Source organism: Oryzias latipes, chromosome 3 (genome assembly GCF_053564925.1).
Source record: "Oryzias latipes strain Hd-rR chromosome 3, Olatipes_Hd-rR_3.1".
NCBI lineage: Eukaryota > Metazoa > Chordata > Actinopteri > Beloniformes > Adrianichthyidae > Oryzias > Oryzias latipes.
This window is the reverse complement of record NC_136239.1, coordinates 32,786,074-32,812,073: the sequence shown is the minus strand read 5'-3', so window position 1 is coordinate 32,812,073 and position 26,000 is coordinate 32,786,074. Positions and strand designations below refer to the sequence as shown.

At 40.3% G+C, this 26,000-nt stretch overlaps 1 protein-coding gene and 1 long non-coding RNA gene across 5 annotated transcripts in view; one reads left to right on the top strand and one right to left on the bottom strand.

Annotated features, from left to right (window-relative positions):
• LOC110013778 (uncharacterized) overlaps positions 1–17,345 on the bottom strand; it is a 94,847-nt gene extending 77,502 nt beyond the window's left edge. The window contains exons 1-3 of one of the 3 annotated variants that reach the window (XR_013655187.1): positions 15,963–16,758; positions 6,458–6,593; positions 5,353–5,435 (exon numbers count right to left, since the gene is read on the bottom strand). This is a non-coding gene — a long non-coding RNA (uncharacterized LOC110013778). Of the gene's footprint in view, positions 1–5,352; positions 6,594–15,962 lie in introns of all 3 variants that reach the window. The other 2 variants (XR_013655186.1, XR_013655188.1) reach the window with 2 other exon arrangements.
• A 3,616-nt stretch (positions 17,346–20,961) lies between these two features.
• Positions 20,962–25,683, top strand: irx6a (iroquois homeobox 6a). Of its 2 annotated transcripts, none has more exons than XM_011493322.4 (7): positions 20,962–21,363; positions 22,369–22,591; positions 23,094–23,203; positions 23,398–23,690; positions 23,786–24,466; positions 24,718–24,829; positions 25,144–25,683. In XM_011493322.4, exons 1-6 carry the CDS (start codon positions 21,350–21,352, stop codon positions 24,822–24,824), a joined length of 1,428 nt encoding a protein of 475 aa, XP_011491624.1. In that variant the 5' UTR covers positions 20,962–21,349; the 3' UTR covers positions 24,825–24,829; positions 25,144–25,683. The 2 variants fall into 2 exon arrangements, with proteins under 2 accessions (XP_011491624.1, XP_011491618.1); XM_011493316.4 differs by having other exon boundaries at positions 22,319–22,591.
• The last annotated feature ends 317 nt before the right edge of the window (positions 25,684–26,000 follow it).

Genomic DNA, 26,000 nt, shown 5'->3' with positions numbered 1-26,000 from the left:
TGTAGTCATTTGCCAAGTAGATTATGGGCCTTTAAGCAGCAGCCAGGCCTGAAATGTGACTCTGGAGTTAACCGACTGTCAGAGAAGCAGAAGACGTTCTATGAAGAAACAGAAAGACGGACATGAAAACACTGACATGCGGAAATTCAAATGTACAAATATGAATTTGACTATTGGGTTAAAGGAGAACGGAGGGTGACATGGGTATTTACAGATACAACATACATTAAACACATGCAAATCTAAAGCTATAGTTTGAAACAAAGATAGATTGATGATAAAATATTACAAGAAAAAATAACTAACATGCGAGATGCATGTTTACAAAACTAAATAATTCTTTTAGCACAGTATATTCAGTAATTTTGGTGTACTTTTACCATATACTTTTTTTTGGGTGGGGGGAGGTTAAATCAGATTTTTTGTCTTTTTTACCTGCTATGTCCTGTGCAGAGTCACAGGTATGTTGGAGCAAGTTCCAGCTACTCTTGGGCAAAGGCAATCCACCATATGGCCATATTGTCATTAAAAGGCTCTAAATTGTTAAAATAAAACACTCATAAAACACAAACCCTCGAGAACCTTGCAGGAAGAACAAAATTAAGCAATTTGCAACTCTGCAGAATTCTTCAAAACCATTTTAACAAAGTCACTATCAACAGTCCTCGTCCTTTTTCTACTGTACTGCCAAAGCCTGAGCCAGACAATTACAAAGACGGGAGGTGGATACCAATTGTGGTACGGTCAAATACCACCAATACAGCATAACATCACAAGCTAGAAATGAGAGAAACTGCATCTCTATTGTTTGCCAATGGACTTGCAGCACAGACAACAGAATTTTACCGGGGTTGAAACAAATTGCAGCAGTGAAGGAACAAAAAAAGTTGTCAAAAGTGACAGGATTGGTCTAATAGCAGAGCAGATGTCGTGGACAGCTACAAATGAAAATCAAAAGGGGATAAGCTCACATTTCAATGCTTCCAAAGGTTAACACAGGTCCTGATAGGCCAGTGAAGCAGAACAATAGCATTTAAACAAAGTTTAAAAGGCTACATTGAATGACACTAACCCTTAGACTGACAGAAATGAATTTAGAGTGCAAACCTCCAAACCTATTCAGAAATGACTGTCCCAATACCTTGTGGGACTTTGAGAAACAGACAAAACAATCTTGATGAACAGAGAAAGGCCATAGAAATTGATCTAGATATGTTTATGAAATATGGGGGACCTTTCTGTGTGGAGTTTGCATGTTCTCCCCGTTGTATGCGTGGGTTTTCTCCGGGATCTCATGCTTCCTCCCACCATCCAAAAACATGCTTCATAGGTTGATTGGCAACTCTAAATTGTCCATAGGTGTGAGAGCGAATGGGTGTGTGATTGAGGATATTCTACCCTGCGACAGACTGGCGACCTGTCCAGGGCATCCCTTGCCTTCGCCCAAGTGGCCGGGATAGGCTCCGGCAACCCTGTGACCCCGAAAGGGAATAAACGGTAAAGAAAATGAATGAATGAATGAATGTTTATGAAATAATCCATTGATATGATGTAATAAGACATAGAAAGTATAAGAATTGATAAAAATGTGGAAGCGCGGGTGGTCCTACTTTAATTTGTCTTTTGACCTGTGCTTTGAGTTTTCAATCCTCCCCAATATTGATTTATTTGCTATTGAAAAATTGTAGTCTGTTAAAACACTGATTGTCACAGTTTCTTGCGTCTTTCGTAATCATTAGAGACAATGACATTTTTATACTGATTTTTCCCAAAAACTGCCCCAAGCTTTCAATCACTGAGCTCCGCTTCTAGAGAGAAAACAGAAACATCAAATCCTCCTCAAAATGACATCTGAGCATCAATACTCCACCCTTTCAATGTGTCAGTAAAAGCTGTATTGATTTCCTCCTAGATTAAGGGCGCTACAGGGAGCAATATAAAAGTTCAAGCTGAAATGTCTTCGCCCCAACATGACGGATGTCCTTCAATGTGCGTAATCACATTGATGTCTTGATTTTTATGCAAAACAATAAAACAGCAATTTCAGCAATAAACAAAATCAGATTGGATGGAATAAAGAAATTTGTAATTTGTTTAGTCGACTGTCTATTCCTGGCCTTACAAACTGAGGTGATCTGACGTAAATCTTAATTTACGTTGTCCCTGATGCATATTGGCATACACTTTTACAGATTAACAAAGAATTTTAAAAAGGTTTGAAAGGTAGAGAAGAAATTTGTTTAAAGCACTTTAATTTTTTTATGGAGCCACTTTACAATGTAAATAGTTTGTAAAAGTGCTTTCTTTAATGCAGAGTTTTGTTTCTGCAGTCACAAGCAAATCAAACTCAGTTTTTTTAATTGTCACATTTTTTCCACCACAAACTAAATTTGGAATCTGGTATTAGTCTAGCAACGTTTATTACTTTGAACATACAGACCTATGCGTTTTTTTATTTTTATGTATACATTTATTTATCCACAAAGAATCTGTGTAGCCATTCATCCATTTAACTTTAAATAGCCAAAAACTTCCTATGCATTTGAGTGCTCCAGCAGCAATATCTCAACCATCACTCATGTCTGGCTGCATTACATGACCCTCACATATTACTATGAAGGTAGTCTCTCACAAGCTCCTACAGATGTGCAATCATAAACCCACATACACACATGCACTTCAGCCTGATCCTCTGTTCCCCAGCTGTGCGGCAGCGCAGAGGCCATGTATCCTGATGGCACTGATGGTGCTTCATGCAGACCTCAGGTCTCTGAAGGTTAACTCCTTGACCTCTGTCATTGAAGACTGAGATGCACGAGCTTGCTCACCGAAGCTTTATCACTTTAACTGAAAAAGGGCACAGTACTTTAATTTGCTAATGATTGCACATCCAATAATAAATGAATCTCAATTAACATAGTTCATACATGCTTACTCATAACACTGGTATGGTCAGGTGAATTTTATTGGTATTTTAGCTGTTCCAGAAGATTAATATGTAGCTTGTAATCCCAGTTCATTATTTGGAATTAACTGTACAATTTAAAATATTTTTATCATATAATTCAAATACTTTTTGATTGCATGTGATTTATTACATTTGACATAAATCACTTTTTTTAAATATTGTAATTAAAATGTTTTCAATAAAAAAGGATTTCCAGCTGAACAGAGGATGCATAAACAATAAAATTTTTTATAAAATGTTATAAATATGCATCAAACATATTTGCTTATAGTACAGAAAAAATGTTTTTTTAATTGAAGTGTTTGATCTATTTTGTGGAAGAACAGTCTTTTATTCTTTTTCGCTGTCCACACATCTAGAGAACTTCACTCAGAAAAAAATACAGCTGTTTACACCAATTAAGTATATAACAAAGTAAAGGACAAGCAAGACAAGAAAATACAAATAAAAAGCCAAACAAGATTTTCAAATAAAATCAGAAAGGAAATTTTCAATCAGAGATGTTCGGAGGGGTTGAGCCCAAATAAAATGAAATCACGTTAAAAATCCCGGTGAGGCCGGCGCACACTTGAACTTGGCTAAACGTTGCTCTTGAACATCTGATATGTGCCGGGAAAAACAAGCCATTAGAGTTAACTCAGGTAAACAAAATAGAACTCCAGTGGGAACACGCAAAATTGAAGGATTGGGGGGTGGGGGGTTTACTTTGAAGTGGCTCTGAGTATTCCCCAGGTACCAATGAGTTATGTATTTGAATGATGTGCAGATTCACACCCGAGTGAGCAAAGATGTGTGCGGAGGGTGGGAAGATGACAGGGTTTAATTTCCAACTCCACCGAGGAGAACTGAGAGTGAAGGAGAAAGAAAGGGGGTGGAGAGACAGGGGAATTAAAGTGAGAGACACACAGGGAGAAATATAGAGACCTAGATATGAGAAGAGGAAGGCAGACGGAGAAATATCGGATTCCCTAAAAACATTTTGACATTTTAAACCGAAGGCAGTTTGCAGGCAGTAAATAAAGGGAAGGGAATCAATAGCAGTCAGTGATAAGGGGATAAAGCAGCTAAATATGAATTACAGCCTAACAAAAAGGTATGGATTTCCAATGGGGCCACGTGACATGAGATGCTTTGAAATGCAAATAAGTAACTTATGCACATTGTCCTTCTCAGGGCTGGCCACCTATTGATCGGCTAAAACAAATTCCATTGATCATTGAATACTTAATAGCACTAATTAAATCTCACATGAAGGTACTAACACCCCATTTCCAGTTTCCATCCTGTTACTCAGGAGACCTGTCTTTGACTGACTTAAGTCTCTGAAAAATTGCTCGCAATTATATAATTAGAAAGAAATCATATTTTCATTGCACTCATAAGATGCTGTGCAACATGTTTCCAGTTATCCAGCAAGGAAAAAAGATGCCTTTAACAAATGCAAGCAACATTTACATTACTGTTTTACATTTCAATTTTTAGAAATTAAAAAATGTTGAATTTGTTTATTTAGTATTACCATTGCTGGAGCTAAAATATTTTATATGGGGAGGGGGGGGGGGGGGGGGGGGGTTAAAAGACTTTGGAAGGGTGGCAAATGAGACTGGAAAGCTATTACAAATGAAATGATGACATTTTAAACTTGGTTTTACTGTTATTAATATTAACAGAGGTTCTTTTAGCTGATGTGCTATTACAAATGCTTAAAGAAGCTTGTATTGGTGCTACTTAATCTTTGTTAATAATGCTACTAATATTGACTAAAAAAATGCTTTTATCTGGTGGGGCAGCTTCCCCCCTTGTCACCCTGTAGCTCCACCTCTAAATATTAATAAATTATTTATTCTGGGGTATTTAGTAAAGAACTAAAGCAAAATGTGAGGCGCAGTCAAGTTCTGAAATCTGCAAGCTGGTTCCCAAACAACCAAAAAAACCTAAAGTTTAAAATCACAACAAAGCACCATGTAGTAATGAATTTTATTTTATTTATTTTTATGTTTATATTCTATTCTATTTTATTCTATTTATGTTTATGTTTATGTTTATGGCTAGAGTGCTTCAAATAAACTTGAGATTTGTTTTTGTTTCATTAATGTTGAAAAATAAGTGTTTCTAACTTCCCCAAAGGCAATTCCGTAAAGGCACATCCACATGTATTATTTGCAGCAGTAAACATTGTCTATAGAAGTGCACGGCTAAAAGTTTGTTCTCTGGTGTGATCTGTTCTTTGTAAATAATACAAACCTAGAGTATAGATTCTTTCATTAAAACTACACTCACTTTTTTCAACTTTTTGCTTTGTTGATTAAAACAAATTCAGTTTTAAGAATCTAGTTTGCTGCAAATATAATGTTTGTATTTGTACACAGTGAAATTCTCCTTACCTGAATAGATAAGAAAGAAACTAAACACTCAAGAAGTCCAGCTGGTGCTTTCAGCTTGGTGGAATCTGTGAATTATTCATACCCTGGTGGAGCAAAAAGTGTGAGAGAAGAAAAATCTACTTAATTGACTGACATAATTTATGGCATTAAAAAAACTGGCAAACAGGAAAAGGTTACTGTCTTGGTAGCATTAGAGGGCAGCTCTCAGTGTATGGGCCTGTGTTAAACAAAGTGCCAATCAATAACCTCTTTATTAGAGACCGCAATCAATGTAACAGTGACTCAGTGAGCCAATTAACGCTATTGATCGCCTCCGCAGACAATAGAGGAGAAAGGAAGAGGACGTGGGTAAAGGATTAAGATGATAAAGAAAATGTGTACGGCGGCAGCAGAGGGGGAGCTGCAGTGCCTTCCTCTGCTCTTGTTTTTCTTCTCATCTGCAGGGCGGTTGTGAAGCGAAAGGGCCAGTTTCCCACCAAGGGAGAGGCCCCGGAGTTCTGCTGCTGAAGACGCTCTGACAGAAAGCAGAGGCCCTCTATCTCCCTGGAGGAAGTAAACGCATGTGTGTGTAGAAGTGGCAGGAGAGCGGAGTTCAAGGAAACTGCTGCTGTTAAACACACACACCAACGCCGGTCGTGCACATCATTTATGAACGGCAGGGATGAACTGCACTGGGAACGTAGTATTACTTGTCTTCTCACTGTTAGTTCTGAATAGTAATGAGGTCAGAAGTGTAAGGTCTATGGGAGCTCACTTCCAACATGGTACTCCTGTAAAAACTGACCAGTTTTTTTTGCAAGATAACCTAAGGTTAGACACACATGTTTCCTAAATGTAGCACAGGTATCATTAAGTGTCTGGTTTACTTTGATTGAGGTGCTAACAAACCGTTTTATATAATAGTTATAGAAGTTAAGAATTGTCTACTAATATACATTTTGTCTTTTGTATTTAATATTAATAAAGAGGAGGGAAGAGTCTAGTGTACAAGGTTACTTACTGCCTGCAAACATGTTTGAACACCTAAAGCAAATTAGATGTTTTATTTTTTGTTTGCTGTTAATAAGTGTTTTTACTGAAAAAAGAAAAGAAAAAAAGGCTCAACTTCTGCTGGATGAGATTGCAGAGTAGCACATGTTGCAGGGGTTATCTGGCTCCCAGTATCAGACTGCAGTTGGAACATGGACTCTCCTTCCTGAAGGGAACACTCCGAACCAGCGTGCTGATGGCTTGAGTGGTGACTGAGTAGAGAGTGAGAAAAGGGAGGACTAGATAAGGAGTGAAAACAATCGTGAGAAAAGAAAAACTTTAGGAGTCACATTATATACTTTTTGATTTGTTTCCAATTTCATCTTTTTAATCTATTAATGTAGATGACAACCTCAGTAACACCAGGATGCAGAACAACTTCAGTCTCTCACAAAGTGGAAAAAAGTTTTTATAAATATGAATCCACAAGAATTAAATTTTGACAATGGTTAATAATTGTTGACAGGTGCAATGAAAGGGAATACAAAGGCTCATGTTGCAAACCACAAAGTACAAAAAGACCAGGACCAATCAGTGAGGAAATAAAAAAAAACAGTTAAGATGAAAAGATCAGATGAACCTGCAATCAGAATTGCATGTTTTGTAAAAAGGTGGGGGCCGAAAAAAGGTTTTTCTAAGAAAATCAATTTGATGTGGATAAAGTCTTGTTTCATAAAATGTATAATTTTAAAACTATTTATTGAATTTTAAACATGATAAAACAATGGTTTTGTTTTCCTTCTCAAGCTTTTTCTTTTACAGTAATTTGTACTTAAACTCAGGGTGTTATTTTACAAAATTCACCTTAAGGTAATGCTACGTTCCGTCATAGCACCCTAAGGTGAAGTTGTGTTCAACATCGAAGTTTTTTTAGTCCCCTTCCATGCTATGCTCTCATCGGCAATTTATTTTCCACAAACACAATTTGCTGAACATTCACTTACAGTACAGAGCAAATGTATTCCTCAAAGCACCATGCTCTGTCTTTAGTACAGGTTTTAATTTTTTTTAGACTTTCTATCATTTGTCAGGTTTAAAAATGTACTACATTTTGGTCAGAAGTCGGTAGATTCATGTTTAGCCTTAGTAAGAAAAAGCTAAACCAAGGTAGTTTTTTTTATTCCCAAATCTGACTTATTAACTGTGAGGCAAAGGTCAGAGTTCACTTGCGTACAAAGATCCTTAAAATGAAATCCAAAGTATTGAGTTTCACTGCCTATACAGTTAGCAAGATGTTTTGATGTTGGCAACCATGTAACATCTGCACTTCCTATTCATATTCTGCATCTGGGTCTGGTTTATAATGGGGGGGGGGGACAACAGTGACCTTGTAGCAAATAAGCAACAGAGCAGAGGTTCCCATCCTGGATGATATTTGATTATCAATACAGTTTGCACAAAGATCTGGGATCACTTATTGCTGGGTTGGCTCACTTACCAGGACATGAAATCCGTCATTTCAATTTTCTTACATAGGTTGGAAAATAAAAGCAAAGTGGTAATGACTACCAATTTATTTGGCATGCCTTTGATTTCAAGGACAAAAGAAGAAAGGGTTGTCTGCATCACGTGTAATACAATTACACTAATTTACCTTGTTATGTTATTTTGCTTTACCTGACTTGTGAATGTATAGTCAGAATGGACAGTGGGTTTATATGTGTAAGATGTATGTTTTTTTAACTACATAACTGGTCTTCTAAGCTTTCATCTTAACCTTTTAGTAGAAATTTTGTTGAAGTTCAACTCACTCACTTCCTTTAAGAGTTCATGGTCTGAACTCAATGCCTGGGATGGAGAAAATAGAAAATCTTTTTTTCTTTCTTTTGTGTCCTTAAGAGGAACAAATCTGACTGTCAGCTCAGGGAGGATTATTTCAACACACTTGGCTCTATAGCTTCCCTCCCATAATCCACCCAAAAAAGTCTTGGTGAGGCCTTTCAAAACAATTTACGCAGACAAACATCAAGCACACCTATTTGTATTGGCACCATTTAGCAGTAAAACCAAACTGAACCTCAATCAGATGGAGCTGGACTGTTTTTGTCTCCATACGGTGTGACATTGACATGCTAAACACGGAACACTCCAAAGGAGTTTAGTATTACAACCATTTACATCACTTTAAGTTTGCATGTTTCCTTATGTAAATTATTGTTATAAGCAATAAACAAAAAAATCCAGGAAACAATAAAAACTATTTTAATACTGTTTTAATATCTCATGATACCTTTTTATTTTTTTTGTGTTTTCCCTTGTTTTGAGCACATCTTCCTAAAAGTAAACCATTTTCTGGAAACATTGTCCTTTGGCTGTCCGTCATGACTGTGTGAAGTTTACTTGTTTGTTACCTACCGGACCTTAAATAATAGGTTTTAACAGCACAGGGAAATGGTAATATTTTGCCTTCGGTTCATAGCTGTACTTTGCATACAAACCACCAGCCTATAACCTCTGGTGGTACTTGAGAAAAATAATACAGATACGTTCCATGACTAAAAGCAGTGGCTGTACTGTAATTAGACTGACAGTTACTGGAACTGTCTTTGTGCAGTGAGCTTAGAGATGGGCCACGATGCTGTTGGGAGTTCAGCTGCTTCAGTCAAAGGCAAACCACTTAACTGTAATTTTCCTCTTCTTGCTTTTTCCTTCACACTTTCAACATTTAGAGGGTCAATTATTGTTTGAAGCCTGATGAAAAGTTGAAACTTTGGTTGCAAAAATTCCCAGTTGGGAAACTTGATCATAATTGACGATGGGTGGACTATGTGGTCAAGTGATCCATTGTCTCATTTAAGGCCCAGTTTTTGCTGTTCCGTGGTAGTTGTCATCTTGGCTGAACATAAAACAAAAGCTCTGTAGTTTTTCAAAACTGCTCAGAAAAGACAGACTCCGATGAAAATTGTGCTTTTGGTTCTTGTCATTTACTTATAGTGGAGAACACAAATAAAGAAAACTAAGCATAAAATTGTGTATTACTTTATTCAAATCATTGTGAATCCTGAGCAGAGGGAAAAATGTGACACGTGATTGTGTGATGTACCTTCAACAGCAGGCCATAGGCTCCCTTCCGCTCCATTCCGATGAATCCACTTGCAGACAAATAGATCCATGTAAGTCTATTTTCCTTGTCTGAGCTGCCATCTGGTTCAAAACTGTATGGCTGAATTGCTCAAAACTGCTCGGCATTTTTATTTCACTGAGTAATGTTAGGTTTGGGGTGTGAGGGGCTGGAAGTTATCGGCCGAGAGTGTAAAAAAGGGGATGATGGGAAGTCAGGGTCAGGCTCACTCTGCCACAATTCGGAGGTGAATTACTGCTGCTCTGCAGAAACAATGTCCTAGAAAATGACCCTTTTTTAAACTTAAAAAGGTATAATCATAATTAAAATAGCACTGGAAATTATTTTTATAATCAAAAGATGATTGGAGTGGAACTTTGGCAGGTGCAGCTCAGGCAGACACAATAGTGGAGTCAGGGAGTGGCTGAATCAGAGTCTTTGACATAAGTCCATGAGGCCATCCAAAAAGAGGAATAAGAACAGGAACAAAAGCACCAGGAACTCTTGAGAAATTAAGACTGGATTGCTCACAGTGAAAGAAAGACAATGAGACACTCGCTTGAGAAGAAGCACTGCTTATATAGGGAAGACAATGAGACACAGGTCGAGCACATTAGGGAGGAAGCAGATCACACAGCAGGAACTGGAAATGAAGACAGGTGAAAGACAGGACTATACAATAAAACAGGAAGTGACAACCAGAAAGCTAACCAGTTTAGCTCGTGCTGGTTTGCGGCGCCTTCCGTCCGTGTAACCAGGGTTCGAATCCGGGCTGCTCCCTATTCCCTTCTCTGCTTCTGTGCCGGTCCCAAGCCTGGCTAAATTGAGAGGGTTGCGTCAGGAAGGGCATCTGGCGTAAAAACATTGCCAAGTTAACCATGCGACTCCTCCTCGAAAGAGAGGTTGTTTCGCTGTGGCGACCCTTGATGGGAAAAGCCGAAAGAGGAAGAAGAAGACAACCAGAAAGCTAACTAGTTCTGACAGGAACCCCCTTCCCACGGCTGACCCCGTGCAGCCTAGGCCCGTGAGTGGCGTGGAAATCCTGGATGAGCTGGGGGTCAACGATATGGCAGGGGGAACCCAGGACTGTTCCTCAGGCCCGTAGCCCTCCCCGGCCCCGACGCCTTTCCGCCAGCAGGCGACGGACAGTATAAACAGGGCCTCCATCAAGGATCCGGGGGGTCGGAGGTGGTACAGAGGACAGACCCAGGGGGGTTTCCCGCACAGGCTTGATGTGGCTGACATGAAATAAATCTGAGAAGAACTGGGTAAGCGCAGTCTGACAGCAGAGCAATTGGTAATTTTTAACACTGAAAATGGTCCAATAAATCTCGGGGCCAGCTTACGACACTGCACTTTCAGCGGGAGGTCCCGGGATGAAAGCCACACCTTCTGCCGAGGCGAGTGAACAGGAGCAGGATAACGGGGGCGGTCTGCAGACTTCCTGTATGATAGTGATGATTTCACGAGGGTCGCCCTCGATCTGATCCACGTGCCTTTACAATGACGCACCATAGCTGCTGCTGAAGGAACAGAGGGGGCTACTAACAAAAACAACCTGAAAGGGCATCAGGCCAGTGGAGGTAGAGGGTAATGTGTTGTGGGTGTATTCCACCCAGGGAAGAGATCTGGACCAGGATGAGGGATTTTGCCCAGACAGGCATCGCAGATCCCGATTCACTCGCTCTGTCTGACCATTGCTTTGGGGGTGGTAACCTGAGGTCAAGGTTCTCTCCGGGATCTCCAGCTTCCTCCCACCATCCAAAAACATGCTTCATAGGTTAATTGGCAACTCTAAATTGTCCATAGGTGTTATTGTGAGAGTGAATAGGTGTGTGATTGTGGACATTCTACCCTGGGACAGACTGGCGACCTGTCCAGTGCATCCCCTGCCTTCGCCCACAAGTGGCGAAGTGGATAGGCTCCGGCAGCCCTTAGACCCCGAAAGGGAGAAACGGAATAGAAAATGAATGATGAATGAATGAAAGAGTCCAGCTGGAGGGGCATTTGAGGATTTCTGTTGGGCACAGACAGAACATGCAGACACAAACCCGGAAACATCGTTTTTCATATTTGGCCACCAGAACCTCTCTGTTACACGAAACAAGGTCCGTTACACTCCCGGGTGACACAATAGCAGGGAGGAGTGCCCCAACTGCAGTTCTTCACTTCTCAACCCTGGAGGAACAAACAGCCGATTAGGGGGCAATGCTGCAGGACTGGCAACGGATCTGTTGGCTGACCTTACTTTGGACTCAATGCTCCATGTGAATGCTCCCAGAACTTTTTCAGGAGCCACAATAACAGACTCCTCCACAGGCAGCTCAGCGGAGGAATACATCAACGACAGATAATCTGGTTTTCCGTTTTTGGATCCAGGTCTGTATGAAATTATATAATTAAATCTGGAGAAAAAGAAGGCCCACCTTGCTTGCCGGGGATTCAGTCGTTTAGCTGTCTTTATGAATTACAAATTCTTATGATCGGTCCAGATCAGAACCAGATAGACTGCGCCCTCCAGCCAGTGCCTCCATTCTTCCAGTGCGACTTTGACCGCCAAGAGTTCGCTGTCCCCCACAGCATATTCTCTCTCTGCAGAAGACAGCTTGCGAGAAAGGAAAGCACAAGGGTGAATTTTCCCGTCCTCACCCAACCTCTTGGAGAGGACAGCTCCAACACCAATATTGGATGCATCAACTTCCAATAATGAACTGTTTAGCTGGGTCTGGCAAGGTGATGTCGGGAGCTGTGGTGAAGGACGACTTTAGACGTTGGAAAGCGTTATCAGCCAATGCAGACCACTGTAAGGTAGTTTTAGAAGAGGTTAGAGCATGAACGGGAGCAGCCACAGAGCTGAAACCCTTGATGAACTTCCTATATAAGTTTGCAAAACTCAAGAACCATTGGAGATCTTTCCTGGTGGTGGGGGTGGGCCACTTCAGCACACTGTCTTGGATGGGTCCATGGCCAGAGACCCCTGCGAAATAACACAACCCAAGAAACTGATCTGGTCCTTATGGAACTCAAACTTCTCTGCCTTCACATAGAGTTTGTTGTTAAGTAGTCCCGTGAGGACTTCTTTCACTGTGGAGATGTGTTCGTCCAGGCTGGGAGAAAAAACAAGATCTGAATGTCCGTCAGGAAATGACAGAGTCACGGGAGGGGTCTTGTACGTGATGTAGCAAAGCAATCTGCCATCCAGCGCAGTGGCTGTGAGGGGTTCTGACATCTCAACTTCCTTTATTTGTAGTTTGGAAGCCAACGCATGGCTCATCAAGTTGGTGTCTGCTCCAGAATCTAACAGCGCACCCTGAGCGGATGTGGAGGTGTCTGTGGTGAGCGTGATCTGCGTTAATTGTCTGGGTACAGAGATCCTGGACTGGGTTGCAATCGCCCTGACGGAGGAAATGTTGGTGGAAGCAGCTCCCTTGATAGGGCAGTTGGTGATCAGGTGTCCCAGCTGAGCACAGTAGAGGCAGCGACCCTCGCTGAAATGCCGTTGGCATTCTGCTGGAGTTAGGCGGGTGTGACCCACTTGCATGGGTTCAACAGCATCAGGAGACGGAACTGCCTCTGAGCATGATGGTTGGAGTGAAGGAGCGTAGGGCAAACTTGGAGGTCTGGAGAGAGGAGCGGATAATCTCCCATGTTGTTGCTCTTGTAAGCGTTGATCTATTTTGGATGCCAGCAAGACCAGAGTATCCAACTCTGGGGGGAGGTCGAGAGGAGCGAGATGGTCCTTCAAATACTCTGACAAACCGGTATAGAAGGCATCCAGTAGCCCCAGCTGGTTCCATCCAATATCAGCAGATGGAGTTCTGAACAAATCCATCACTGACCTTCTACCTTGTTTTATGTTCACAATGGCTTTGGCAGTCTCTCTTCCAGGGACTGCTGAATGGTAAATCTGTCTGAAAGTCTCTAGGAATAAAGGCAGCGAGTTGCACACTGCGCTGCGCCGGCTCCATTTCGATGTGGCCCAGTGATTGAAACTCAAAATGGAGCTCACACTGCGTGAGAAAGGAGCAACAGTCTCCTGATCCCCGGAAAAGCGTTCTGGACTGGAAAGTCTGACAGGGCGGGGCTCTGAAGGTCCAGGGAGCGTAGTGGCTGTCTCAGGGGGAGCAGAGGGAGTCACAGAGGAAGAACACTCCGAAATGTTCCAATTCTGAAGCGCCGTAGGTACGTCAGAGAGCTGCGTTGAGAGGGATGACATGGCAGTGGCAAAATCATAGCGGAGCTGTGCGAGCTGTTGGTCTTGCTGGGTTATTCTCTGACCCTGTGCTCCAAGCGCTGCAAGGAGATCTTCTGACTCCAATGTATCCATGTTATGGCCAGATTGTACTATCAGGTGCAGCTCAGGCGGACACAATGGTAGAGTCAGGGAGTGACAGAATCAGAGTCTTTAATATAAGTCCAGGAGGCCATCCAAAAAGAGGAATAAGAACAGGAACAAAAGCACTAGGAACTCTGGAGAAATAAAGGCTGAATTGCTCACGGTGAAAGAAAGATAAAATGGCACTCGCTTGAGAAGAAGCACTTCTTATATCACCTATTAGTGACCTGGTGAACTGACTGATACTTTTGGTTTTAAGCCTGCGTCACCTGCAATGGACTGGCTAAAGGTGTACCTCGCCTTTGCCGAACAGTAGCTGCATAGACACCAGTAACCCTGTGACCTGGAACAGGATCAAGTGAGTATAACGATGAATGGATGGATGGATGGAAGCCTGTGTCAGAGAAGAAGTGCAAGATGTTTGGGAGATGTTGGGAGATGTTTGTTCAGCATGTTTGGACATTGCTTGTGGTGTCCCACAGGGGTCAGTGTTGGGCCCCAAGTTATTCATTCTGTATATTAATGATATATGCAAAGTATCTGAAATATTTAAATTAGTTCTATTTGCAGACGATACAAATATTTTCTGTGATGGTGATGACTTAAACTGTTGGAAGATGTAACTAAAGAGATGAAAAAGTTGAAAATATGGTTTAATATTAATAAGTTATCATTGAATTTGAGCAAAGCAAAAATTATGTTGTTTGGTAACTGTAAAAAATGCATGCACATTAATGTAACAATTGATGGGGTACAACTTCAAAGAATATATGAATGTAAATTCCTTGGTGTTGTAATTGATGATAAATTAAGTTGGAAGCCACATATCAAATACATACAATCAAAATTGTCTAAAAGCATATCAGTGCTAAATAAAGCAAAATTTGTCCTAAATTATAAATCACTTTAAATTCTATACTGTTCCCTGGTGCTACCGTATCTAAACTACTGTGTGGAGGTATGGGGAAACAATTATAAAACATCATTTCATTCACTGTTAATTCTTCAAAAGAGGGCGATACAAATCATACATAACGTGGGTTATCTGGATCATACACATGCATTATTCTTACAATCAAAATTATTGAAACTTACAGATCTGGTGGAGCTGCGCACAGCATTAATCATGTTCAAAGCCACATACAGCTTACTACCAGCAAATATACAAAAATTATTCATGAAAAGAGAGGGAGAGTACAGTTTGAGAAGAAAACAAAATTTTTACATACACAAAGCACGCACAAATAGAAGATGTTTCAGTGTTTCTATTTGTGGAGCAAAACTGTGGAACAGTATAGAAGATGAAATAAAGCAATGTCCCAACATAAAACTCTTTAAAATAAGATATAAATATATGATTTTAAAACGATATTCAAATATATCGGATGGATATTAGATGTATATATGTATGTAAGTATACATATGTAAAAATATGTATGTGTATATTATTCTTATCTTAAAGTGTGGGTGACATGGCCTATTTTAATAAGCCAAAATATAGTAAATAGTTTCTATTTCATGTTGCGATTGTTTTTAATATTTTTCGAAAAAGAATAAATAGCGAAAAACGCAATATAAACAACGAGGACGGCCGCCGGCTTCACGCATTCCGCCGAATTCGCTCCGCCCTGTTTGTGACGTAACGAAAGGAAGACAAGGAAGACAACATGGCTAGCACCGATAGCGAAGCACAGAGTGATGCTACCGTCTCTATTAGCGATTTATCATCAGATGAACAGAAAGATGAAGAGGAAAGTTGCGGAGATTATCATGATGATGAGTCACTTTTGCAACCGTATCGATTCGAACCCTTTTGCGAAAGTGAGGAGGATATAGCAGAAAGTAGTAGGTCTAGTGATCATGCCGATGACCATAGCCAGCATGAAGATTCGGCTAGACTCCAGTAAGTCTAAAAAATGTATAAAATTAAATTACTCCACTTACCCTAAAATATACTCAAAATGTCCCCTTTTGGCCTAATCTAAACAAAGGTAAACACTGGTTTTCAACCCAATTTACAAAATAAATGTCATAAGTTTCCCAGATGGTACTACTCTTTAGTTAACAAAGTCACTGTATACCATTAACAACTGTGGAACATTAACAGTTTTACCCGTTTGAACCCGTTTGAAACCTTTTCTCGTGCGCGCGCGCTCACACACACACACAGTTCAGTTTACTCACGGTACCGGCACCTCAAAAGCAAAAGAAAAAAAACGTTGCAGGCCTGTTGCTTCTCTTGCAAAACATTGAGTGCGTTGAAATGCTCCAGTTGGATCCAAGGACAACAGAAAACACGACTACTTCGCCTCAATGTGATCCATCGTGATGCACACTAGCTTAGCAGCCTCCGCTCCCGACTCCAGCGCCGTCCTCTCCGACCCAGAAAACGGCTCGCTCGCTTCCAGCTCACCCGCCTTTCCTCGACTCAGAAGCCAAGATCCTCCTCCCAACTCTCCGTTCAAAATTCTTCGTTTGTGTCCCGGTTTTTGTCCCTTCGAAAACGCAGACTTCTCTCCTGCAGATCTGGAGGGAAAAATCCTTCGCCGTCCACCTTCTTGAACTTTCCCCTTTTCAGCAGCGTTTCTTGTTTTGGGAATTTTATACACAGATACACTTTCACTAGATGTATTGCTACATCCAGCTGCCACACAACGACTTGGCATGTTGATGATTAACAGATTTAAACACTAGAGAAACGAAGACTACCTGTTTTGTTTACATGCTGTCCGAAGCGGAACTGCGAAAGTCAACGCCTTTCATGACGTCACAGGTCATATCGGGTTCACTTCCAGCCTGCGCTCTAGCGGCAGATCCAAATCTCTGATTCCTTCGAAAGATGTCTATTATTCATATGCTTCGGATTTTTTTCGACGCGAACTATTGGTATCAATAGAATCAGCGTTTAAAGGGCTTTTTTATTTGACAAAGTTGTTCAAAGCATGGCATCCACACTTTAATATGCGCATAGTATTCTTCAATAGTAATTCATGCTAAGTATTCAGGACAGTACTCTGTGAAAATTATTATACCTTATGAAACATTGTGTATAAATAAAGAAGCTGCTTACTAATGTAATTAATATTGATGAGGAATAGGGGGTGAGTTTATATAAGTTTATACTTCTTCTCACTCCTTTTCGAATATGTATAATTGTTTAATTGTTTGTAGTATTTGTGTTCATATATGGAAGAAAAAAGAAAAAGAAAAAAATTCTGTTTGTGTTTATAACGGTTCTTGAGCGTGAATGTTTTCTTTATATTCTCTTTTTTTATTTATGTCTGTTCTTTCTTTTTGTTTTGTTTTGTTTTTTTAACATATATTCGAAATAAACTTGTTTCCATTCCATTCCATTCCAACCAATGCAAGTCCATGTGAGCGGAATGGGTGGTGACAGAAATTTCTTAGTGGTGTTGAAACAAAAAACATTTAGTCTTTACTTTTTTTCTTCAAATTTGAAATTTTATGGTGAATTTGGATTTATAGTTCTACGCAGTGCCTTTCTGACACATCCAGAGCATGCATATTTTAAAATTTCTCACTGACAAATGCACATAGACACGAACAGCTGAAGACCTTTTGTCAAAGACAACACATCTACTACCTGTACACACATACAAATACACCAAGAGAATAGATACACAAACACCATCATACCACTCATTTTCTCCCTTTCTCACTCTCACAAGCTGTGGAATCCAGACTCTCTCTCTCTCAACATAAGCAGTTATTTCCAGGAGTTACTGGCAGAACTCCTTCTCTGTCAGTGACAAGCTACAAATCCCTGACACCGGTACTGATGATAGCTTTACAGTTGAGCCTCAAGGGGACTCTGCCAGCCAGCATACACAAGCACACAAGCATGGCTTGCTGTGTTCTTTGCCTCTCTCTGCTATTTCAGTTTCACCTTCTCCAAGGAGCCCCAGGGGCCTGTGGGAGAGGAGGCTCCCGACAAAAACTGCCTAGGGTTTGTTTGAGTTAAATATCTGACTTCAAGTAATCAGAGTGACAATGAAACAAACGAAACACTGATTCTGCCTGCCCTCTCATGTACAAATCCATGTTTGAATCATGGAAAACAAAATCAGATGGAAAAATGTGTAATTATGTGCTTTGAAAAATAAACACTGTCTTTTAAACTTGAGCAATCAGAGAATGCCACACAGGCATAACTTTTATAGTCTTCTATGTCGCACCATTATGTACAATTATTGCTTTCTTCTTTACATTTGATTGACTTTGTCATGTAGTTTTACCATTCTCTTCATTGTGTGTGTGTCTGATGACAGTTTAATGACTTGCTATGTCCCGTAATTACTCTTCAGCCCCGGAGATGTTGTTTTTTTTGCAGTAACCAGTCCCTGATGTGACCGTCTACTCCTCCATTCCTTCTCAATCTGATATTTATTACTTCCCTTCCATTTTGGATAATTTAGTAGGACTAATAATATTCCTTGTGAAGGGACATATGTGTGCATGCAGTGTGTATGTGTGTGTGTAATATTTCCAGATCACAAGTGCCTTGGATTTATTGGCATATACCAATCTGGCTTTAATGAGATCACACACCTCCAGGTAGGTACTGCTTCATCCTCATGCCGCACTCAGGGTTCTCCCTCCATCTCTTCATCTGACTGCCCTTATTACCATTTTATACACCCCCTCTCTCTACCTCAGCACTACTGCTACCCCCATCTGATGAAAACTAGAGAGGCTTTATGTGGTTCATTAAGTCAGCATAGGAAATGTATTAAATAGGAGAATAGGGCTAGGAGCTATTGAGTGTTGACTTAACCTTTCCAGTTTTTTTCCCTCTTCCCACTGAAGCTTCTAATGGAGAATGAGTGCATCACTTGGTCTCATTAGTACCCAATTGGATCAATCAGGCCATTTTTACGTTACGGTACTTTAAGCGTGACTGTTTTGCATGTTGGATTACTCAGGGTCTCAGCTGCAGAGGTATGTTCATATTTGCAAAGAGTTTTTTCAGGTTTTTTTGTTACAGTTTGTTCAGCATCTATCATTAGCTAACCTTAATTTATTAAAATAACAGAGGATAAATTGTAAAATAAAAATGTTTTGAAAATGTAATTGACTCTGCAGTGATTGAGTCAGCTGCCATTTACTTAACCTTTAAAATGAACTTTTTTCAAACAGACTCCAAAGTTTGATGTAAGCTTGTCAAAAACCTAAAATAGAAGACATTGTGGTCATTTTGCCATAACAATTATCATTATTTTGGCCTTTTTCAGTGAGATATGCAGTGACCATTTACATACATTATGCATGAGTGTGTCTATATGCACTTGGCCCATCATACATGCCCTTGTAGAAATGTGTCGAACTTTGGCAAGCAATTACATTAAATCTGTTTCAGGCTTTTTATTAGCACATTTGCCTTTAGTAATGGTTTAAGATAAATAAGTGCAGTCCACTGTTCCGATAAAATATTTTTATGAAGGGGTTGTTGAGAAACTTTACATTATGTAAAGAAAAACCTTTAACAGAAATGGTATTCTAACACGGGCTATGGATGTTTTCTGGTCAGCCAATTAAAAAAAACTATAACTTTTCGATCAAATGGTGTGAACGCTGTGGCCTATATGTTTTTTTTGTAGTTTTTTTCTGCAACTAACATGTTGCTCACTCTTCCACATGCTTCATTTTTAAATGCTCTCACAAAAAAATGTAACCATTTGAAATTGCAATTATTTTTAGCTGAGGATAATTTGTAACTTTTTTGTAGAACTCACCTTTAAATTGAATACAATAATCAGCATAAAACGCATTCAATATTTCACCTTCAAGTTGTATGTTTAACAAAAAAAGTAAATATAAATAGGAAGGCATATATAGAATGTTGAATTAAGTTTGGTTTGGTATGATCCAGAAAGTTTCTTGCAGGACCAAAGTTATTTCTTCCTGAGCAAAGGCCTGGAGTGGATGAGAGCTGCAGTGAAAGCTTGGGGAAAAGAAACTGACCACTCCGTCCACTTCATCTCTGTGGAAAATCTTTCACAGGCGATTCACGTCTCGTGCTCGTGGCCCTTTGGCGCCCCTTGGAGAGAAAGGCCGTAATCGCAGACGGTCTCCTGGGGGAGTGTCAGGGGCAATTTGGCGCACGGCCTCAGCAGGAGCGGACCACGTGACTCCTCCTCAGCAGAGATCATCATTGCTGTCAGTGACAGTATAAATACGTGTAGGCTGCAGGGGGAAATGAATGGACCCTCTCCTCACAGGCTGTCCCAGCTCAGCACAGTAGAAAAGCACAGCTGGTTTGTGTTTATGGGGAAGAGTGAGGGCAGCAGTGATGACTGAGCTGCTGATCTAATAAGGCTTAAAATCATTTCTCCTTTCATTCAGTGAGAGGCAGCATCATTCCTTCCCCATCTTTCATGTGCGCATCATTCAATTAAAATGCAATTCTCGTCGCCCCCTTGCACGGATATTTAATTAGACTTGGGAGCATGGCTGCTAATATCTATTTTTTCCCCCGCACAGCTCTTCTGATTTCAGCTCAAAGGCAAATTCTCACCCTGTTACTCGTTGGTTAAACAAGGGCATGTATCCATTTGTTAATTGATACAATTACGCATTACCCGTGATGGTCACGTAGGTCTCCAGGCACGCATCAATCACGGGTCTATTGACCTGCCAAAAAGCGCTCTAACCGTTTCTGTTGGGACTGCCCCTCTTTCTAATAGAGAAAGATAGAAACATCACCGTAATTAACTCCAGGGTGGACCTGTGCTCGGGAGGCAGAGGCGAACTGAGGTCTAAAGAATAAAAAATAATAATAAAGAAAAAGAAAATAATCCGTTTTTTTTTCTTCAAAATAAACTTTTCTTGTTTTTAGAAAAAAAAAATCTTTATGACTCTGAAAACCTGTTTTATTATGTTTGTTCATAATAATTTTTTTACTGGCTCACAGATGCTTTTACTCTTAAGTGATAAATAACAGTAGTTCGATATTTCAAAAAATATAAAGGCTATAAAAGGAAATACTTCTCCTTTTGGTGGAAAAAAGGGTGAGGGGGAACAAGAAAGTGTACAGTGCACCTCAAGAAAAGCCTGCGCTGGTTGTGATTGGCAAAGACATTATTCTCTCCTTGGTACCCTGCCGTTCCGGGATTACAATGACGTCACGCTGATACCCTTGCATGGATGAATGCTAAAGAACTATAGAGCCACAAATAATAGCACAAGCAGAGTCCATATCTTAGAGGACTTACGTTATCCTTTAAGCCTCCTACAGCTAACACAACAACACTTTTTCTATATATTTTTTTCATTGTTTTATTTTTGCACTTAATGACGCTTAATTTAATTTATCATCGGGTCCTAGGGGGGGGATTATTCATTCATATAAAACAATCTGCAGCTGGTGCCTGCCTAAAGTCTTCCTCCTTTGAGTCAAGTCATCTATTATTGAGCGAAAGGCCGTGCGTGGAAATGTGTGGAAGACTGTGGATTTGAAGTAGAATTGGTTGCAATCGATCAAGGGTGAAGAATATTCTTGATGGTAACAAAAGAAGCAGCTATGTCTTTCTCGCAGTTTGGATATCCTTACAATGCAACTTCACAGGTAAGACCATTTCTAAAAATTGTTTTCAATGTTATGCTTGAGGCTATAGAAACGATAGAATATATTTTATTCACTTTAAGAATGTGTTTTTGAACAAACAGTAATAAGCCATATGCTGCTTCTTGTAGAACTTGTGCGTTCCGTGGAGCTTTTGTAATTAGAGTAAATATCCACATACCTGCGCGCATCCGTGTCCAATTACACTGAATTATGAATGAACTCACGTGTTTTTACGATGACAATAGAGATGAATGTCACCGACTGCGCACTGTACAAACTGGAATTGGGCTTTCACTTAAAAAAGTTGTATCATTATTATTACTATTTTTTATTAATTGAAATTGAAGAAGACGCAGCAGTGACGAACTTTCCTAAAGCTTTATCAGCAGGCAAAATGTATTGTTTTTAGCTGTTTTATAGAACTTATTTGGGTAAGTTCAACTCGAGACAGAAGTTCTCATGGAAAACTTAGGTGACAACTTTTTAGCAGTGAGATTTTTCAGCTTTAAACAGATTGCATCACATTTTACTTTTTTAAAAGATGTTTGGTTTTTTTTGCAAAACTTTGATCTCAATAATATTTTTTAAAAATGCTGGAGCAGTTGGATTTAGCGCATGCATTCTGCAAAACTCCACAATCTCTTAAAGTTTATCTGTGACCATGCGGTCATTTATTTTATGTTATTAAAAAAAAAGAAAAACAGATAATGTTAATGGTGCTGCTGTCCTGGAAAAAACTTACCTTGAATCATGAAAGGTTACAAGGAAATGAAACAAAAGCTTACGCAGAATAAATTATATATTTTAAAATTAACCAAAATGTATTGAAGAAAAATATTTTTTCTCTCTTTTAATAAATATTTACAGCGTGAGCCACATAGGAGTGTTGCACATGCATCCACATAAACGCTGAAAAAAACAATGACCATATCTATCCACGGTTCTCTTTATGCAGTTTTTCGTGTCGGCAAACCCCAGTACGACTTGCTGCGATTCGATTTCCAGGTCGGTCTCTGACGGGACAGGGAGCTCCCAGACCGCCGCCGCCGCCGCCGCCTCCTTCTGTTGCCCCCCCTACGAGAACCGGCTCTTGGCGAGCAGCCGGACGGAGCTGAACGCGGCGCTGGGGATGTACAGCTCTCCTTACGCAGCGGCAGCTGCAGCCAGCCAGAACTACGCCAACTACTTCCAATACGGCGCCGACCCGTCCGCGCTCTACTCCTCTCTGGTGGGCTTCCCTGATGCGCAATGAGGGGGATGGGGGGTTGGAGATGATCGATCAGCTTGATTGATCAATTATGTTAAAGATAGCAGGGGCAACCAATATTTTAAATGAGTGGCAATTCATATTTCCCCCCAGTAAAATTATTTAGTGGGTCCAAACGCTCACTCCAACCACTGTTTATCTCATAAAAAAATAAAGTGGCATATGTAGGACAAAAAGAAAAAGTTAAAGTTAAATTAAAAGTAAAGTTTTGATGAAAACAAGATTGTTTTTTTGTTAAACTGATATTTTGTCAAAATGCAGATGAATTCCCCCTACAAAAACTGTGGAACAGTTAAAACAGTGACACAATCATATGCTTTTGTCTTTGCTCCAAAGATTTTTATTTAACAATTTTACACGTTTTATGACAGTATTTGAAAACACGTTTAGAAGTCCTGCATGATGAGCAGCTTTGAAGTGAAATGCCTCCAGCTGGTAACAAATTCTCTGTTTTTTTGTACAGAACCCTCAATATGACATTAAGGACGGCACAAGCACTTTACACTCTGGCATCACTCAAACGGCTGCATACTACCCATACGATCACTCACTGGGACAGTATCAATATGACAGGTAAACCTTTCAATTGTTTTTATTTCCATCAGCATGCATTTGAGTGTTTCACAGCAGACTTTTCCTGCATAGGATTTGCTAAACTGGAGAGCAAAGTTAATGAGATCTTGATCTTTTTTGAGGTCAAGCCCCATACGTGTCAAACAATAAAACGCACTAACTGAAGTGCATGTGTGACTTCCTGCCTGTTTCAGATATGGGACGGTAGATTTTAACGGAACAGCACGGAGAAAGAATGCCACTCGTGAAACCACCAGCACCCTGAAAACATGGTTGTATGAGCACCGGAAGAACCCTTACCCCACCAAAGGAGAGAAGATCATGCTGGCCATCATCACTAAAATGACTCTCACCCAGGTCTCCACCTGGTTTGCCAATGCCAGGAGGAGGCTTAAAAAGGAGAATAAGATGACCTGGTCACCAAAGAACAAGACCAGTGATGACAGGAAGGACGACCTCAGCAAAAGTGATCAAGACATAACCAAAAGTAAGCATTTATTTGCTTTAAAGTAAAAAAAAATGATAATAATATTGATGACCTTAAAGATAGATTAAATTTCTCACACTTTTTTGATTGTTTAGACTCTAGCGATTGCAAGGAGGAGAAGGATTTACATCTGAGTGATCTGGAGGACATGGATGAGGAAGAAGACTGTGACAAACTGGACAGTGACTGTGAAAAGACGACGCCAGACGAGCCAGACCTCCAAAGGGTCATGGCGGTTTCTGGAACTCTTCACAAAAGAGACTGCAGCTCTGACCTGCACCTGAGTTTAACCAACAGCTTCCACTCATTCCCCTGCACCATCAAAAGTGCGCCCACCCTCCCTCCTCCCCCCTCTGATTTCCTGGAACCCGTGGTGTCCAAAGCAGCCTCTTCGACTGGCTCGACAGCAGGCGCGGTGTCCTTGTCTCATTTTGACGCATCCGAAAAACCCCGGATTTGGTCTTTGGCTCGGACAGCGGCTTCAGGGGTTATACTTAGTGCTCAGCAGCCCGGCTCCGAACTGAGAAACGGAAATTCAGCGGGGGACTGTCAGCTCCAAAGCTCCCGAATTTCTGTGGCTCCTGCCATACAGTGTGGGGCCATGAGGATCCTCCATGAGTCTATCAGTGTCAATAATGCTGAGAGCCCCTTCTCTGAGGGCTCATCCTTGCACTCAAAAGTCTGTGGAACTGGCAGCTACAGTCATAAAGGCCTCCAGCTTAATTGTTCATCCTATGCTGCACTCCAAGAAACATGTCAGTACTCCAGCATTGAAGGTGCGTCTGTCCTTTTATTCCGCAGAGGAGACATTTACTTTACTAAGTATAAAATAATGCAAACATCTAGAAAAATTGCAACTAAAAACAGAGCAAAGAGCAGCAGCGAATATAGATGTATTTCTCCATATTTTTGCTTTTGCTTTCTTAACTCTGGCAATACAAGGTCAATAAGTGAGTGACGTATAGTTTTTTTTTGCAGACTTTCCCTCGAGACAGCTTTTTTGAAATGTGCTTTTATTGGTGTGCAGGATTCTCTGGTGGCAAAGCAGAGATCCAGCCATCTGACCTCAGTGAAGCCTGCGGGACTGCGCAGGTTGACAAGGTCACTGCATTCAGGCCAGTCATGAAGAGGTGAAGCAGGTGAGAGGCTGCACTGACCTGGAAGGAGCACAGGAGTGGCAAACATAAAAGGCTGCATGAGTCAAGGAAAAAAAAAATCTAAGCATTTACACACATTGATTGTAATCAATGACATCTGTGCAAATCTACTTTTACATAAAAAACGAATTAATAGGTCACAAAAATTGTCAAAACATTCAGCTTTGAGATAGAAATCTCTCTGAAAGATCAATTTAAAAGAAAATGAAGAGATGCGAACATTTCCCATTATAAAAATTGTTTTTTTTTCATATTTGGTGAATTCATTTTAACCTCAAGTTTCCTTTGTACCACAGATCACTGGAGAGAGATCAGCTATGAAAAATAACAGGACATCTATTATGCACTAAAGGAACAGCTGACCGAAAGGCGGCCTCAGTCTGACGCTTGGAAGAACCTGGCGCTGCTGCAAACTGTCAAACTGTGGACTTGACTATCATTTTGCACAACATTGATTTTATGGTGTTACAGACTTTATGCAAAAAAAAATATTCAAAATGCAAACTTACAACAATGGCCCAAAGGAGACGGCTGTTTTTGTGTATGGCAATCGTGTGTTGAAACCTATTTATTTCTTTGTGTATTTATTTTGCTGTCTCTTTTTTTATTATTTAAGTGTTGATTTGTTGAATTGAGTAATTTGTTTATTTGTGACTGTGTGTTGTTTTATCCAGATGTTTAAGGAGAAAAGTTTAGTCTGACTCACAAAAAAAGACACCCGGATCCACTGTTGGATTTCTGTTTCTTCATATTTTTTTGTCATTTTGTTAAACTGTGAAGTCTTCCTGTGTTTGCCACTGACTACATTTTTCTAATACATTTTTTTCTATAGGAGATTTCTTTTTTGAGTCTTGTCATTTTTTAATTCACCAGCCAATTAGGACATATTTGCTGATGTGTGCTTGATCAAAGTTTGAGAGGGCCTAGTTCCCTAAAAGCTGCAGCCCCCGGTGGAAGGTCATAACTCAGAGGAAGAACATGAGGAAAATCCTCAAGTTGCGGAAGAAAGGGGACACCATCTCTGTGTTGTCAGCGTCTAATCAAAAGTAGCATCAAACACTTTGTTACTGTTCAGGCAAAGACATGAGGCAGAGAGGTGGGATGAATGCTGCTTTGTCCCCTGTGCAGTGAGCCGCTGCTCTAACTTAACATT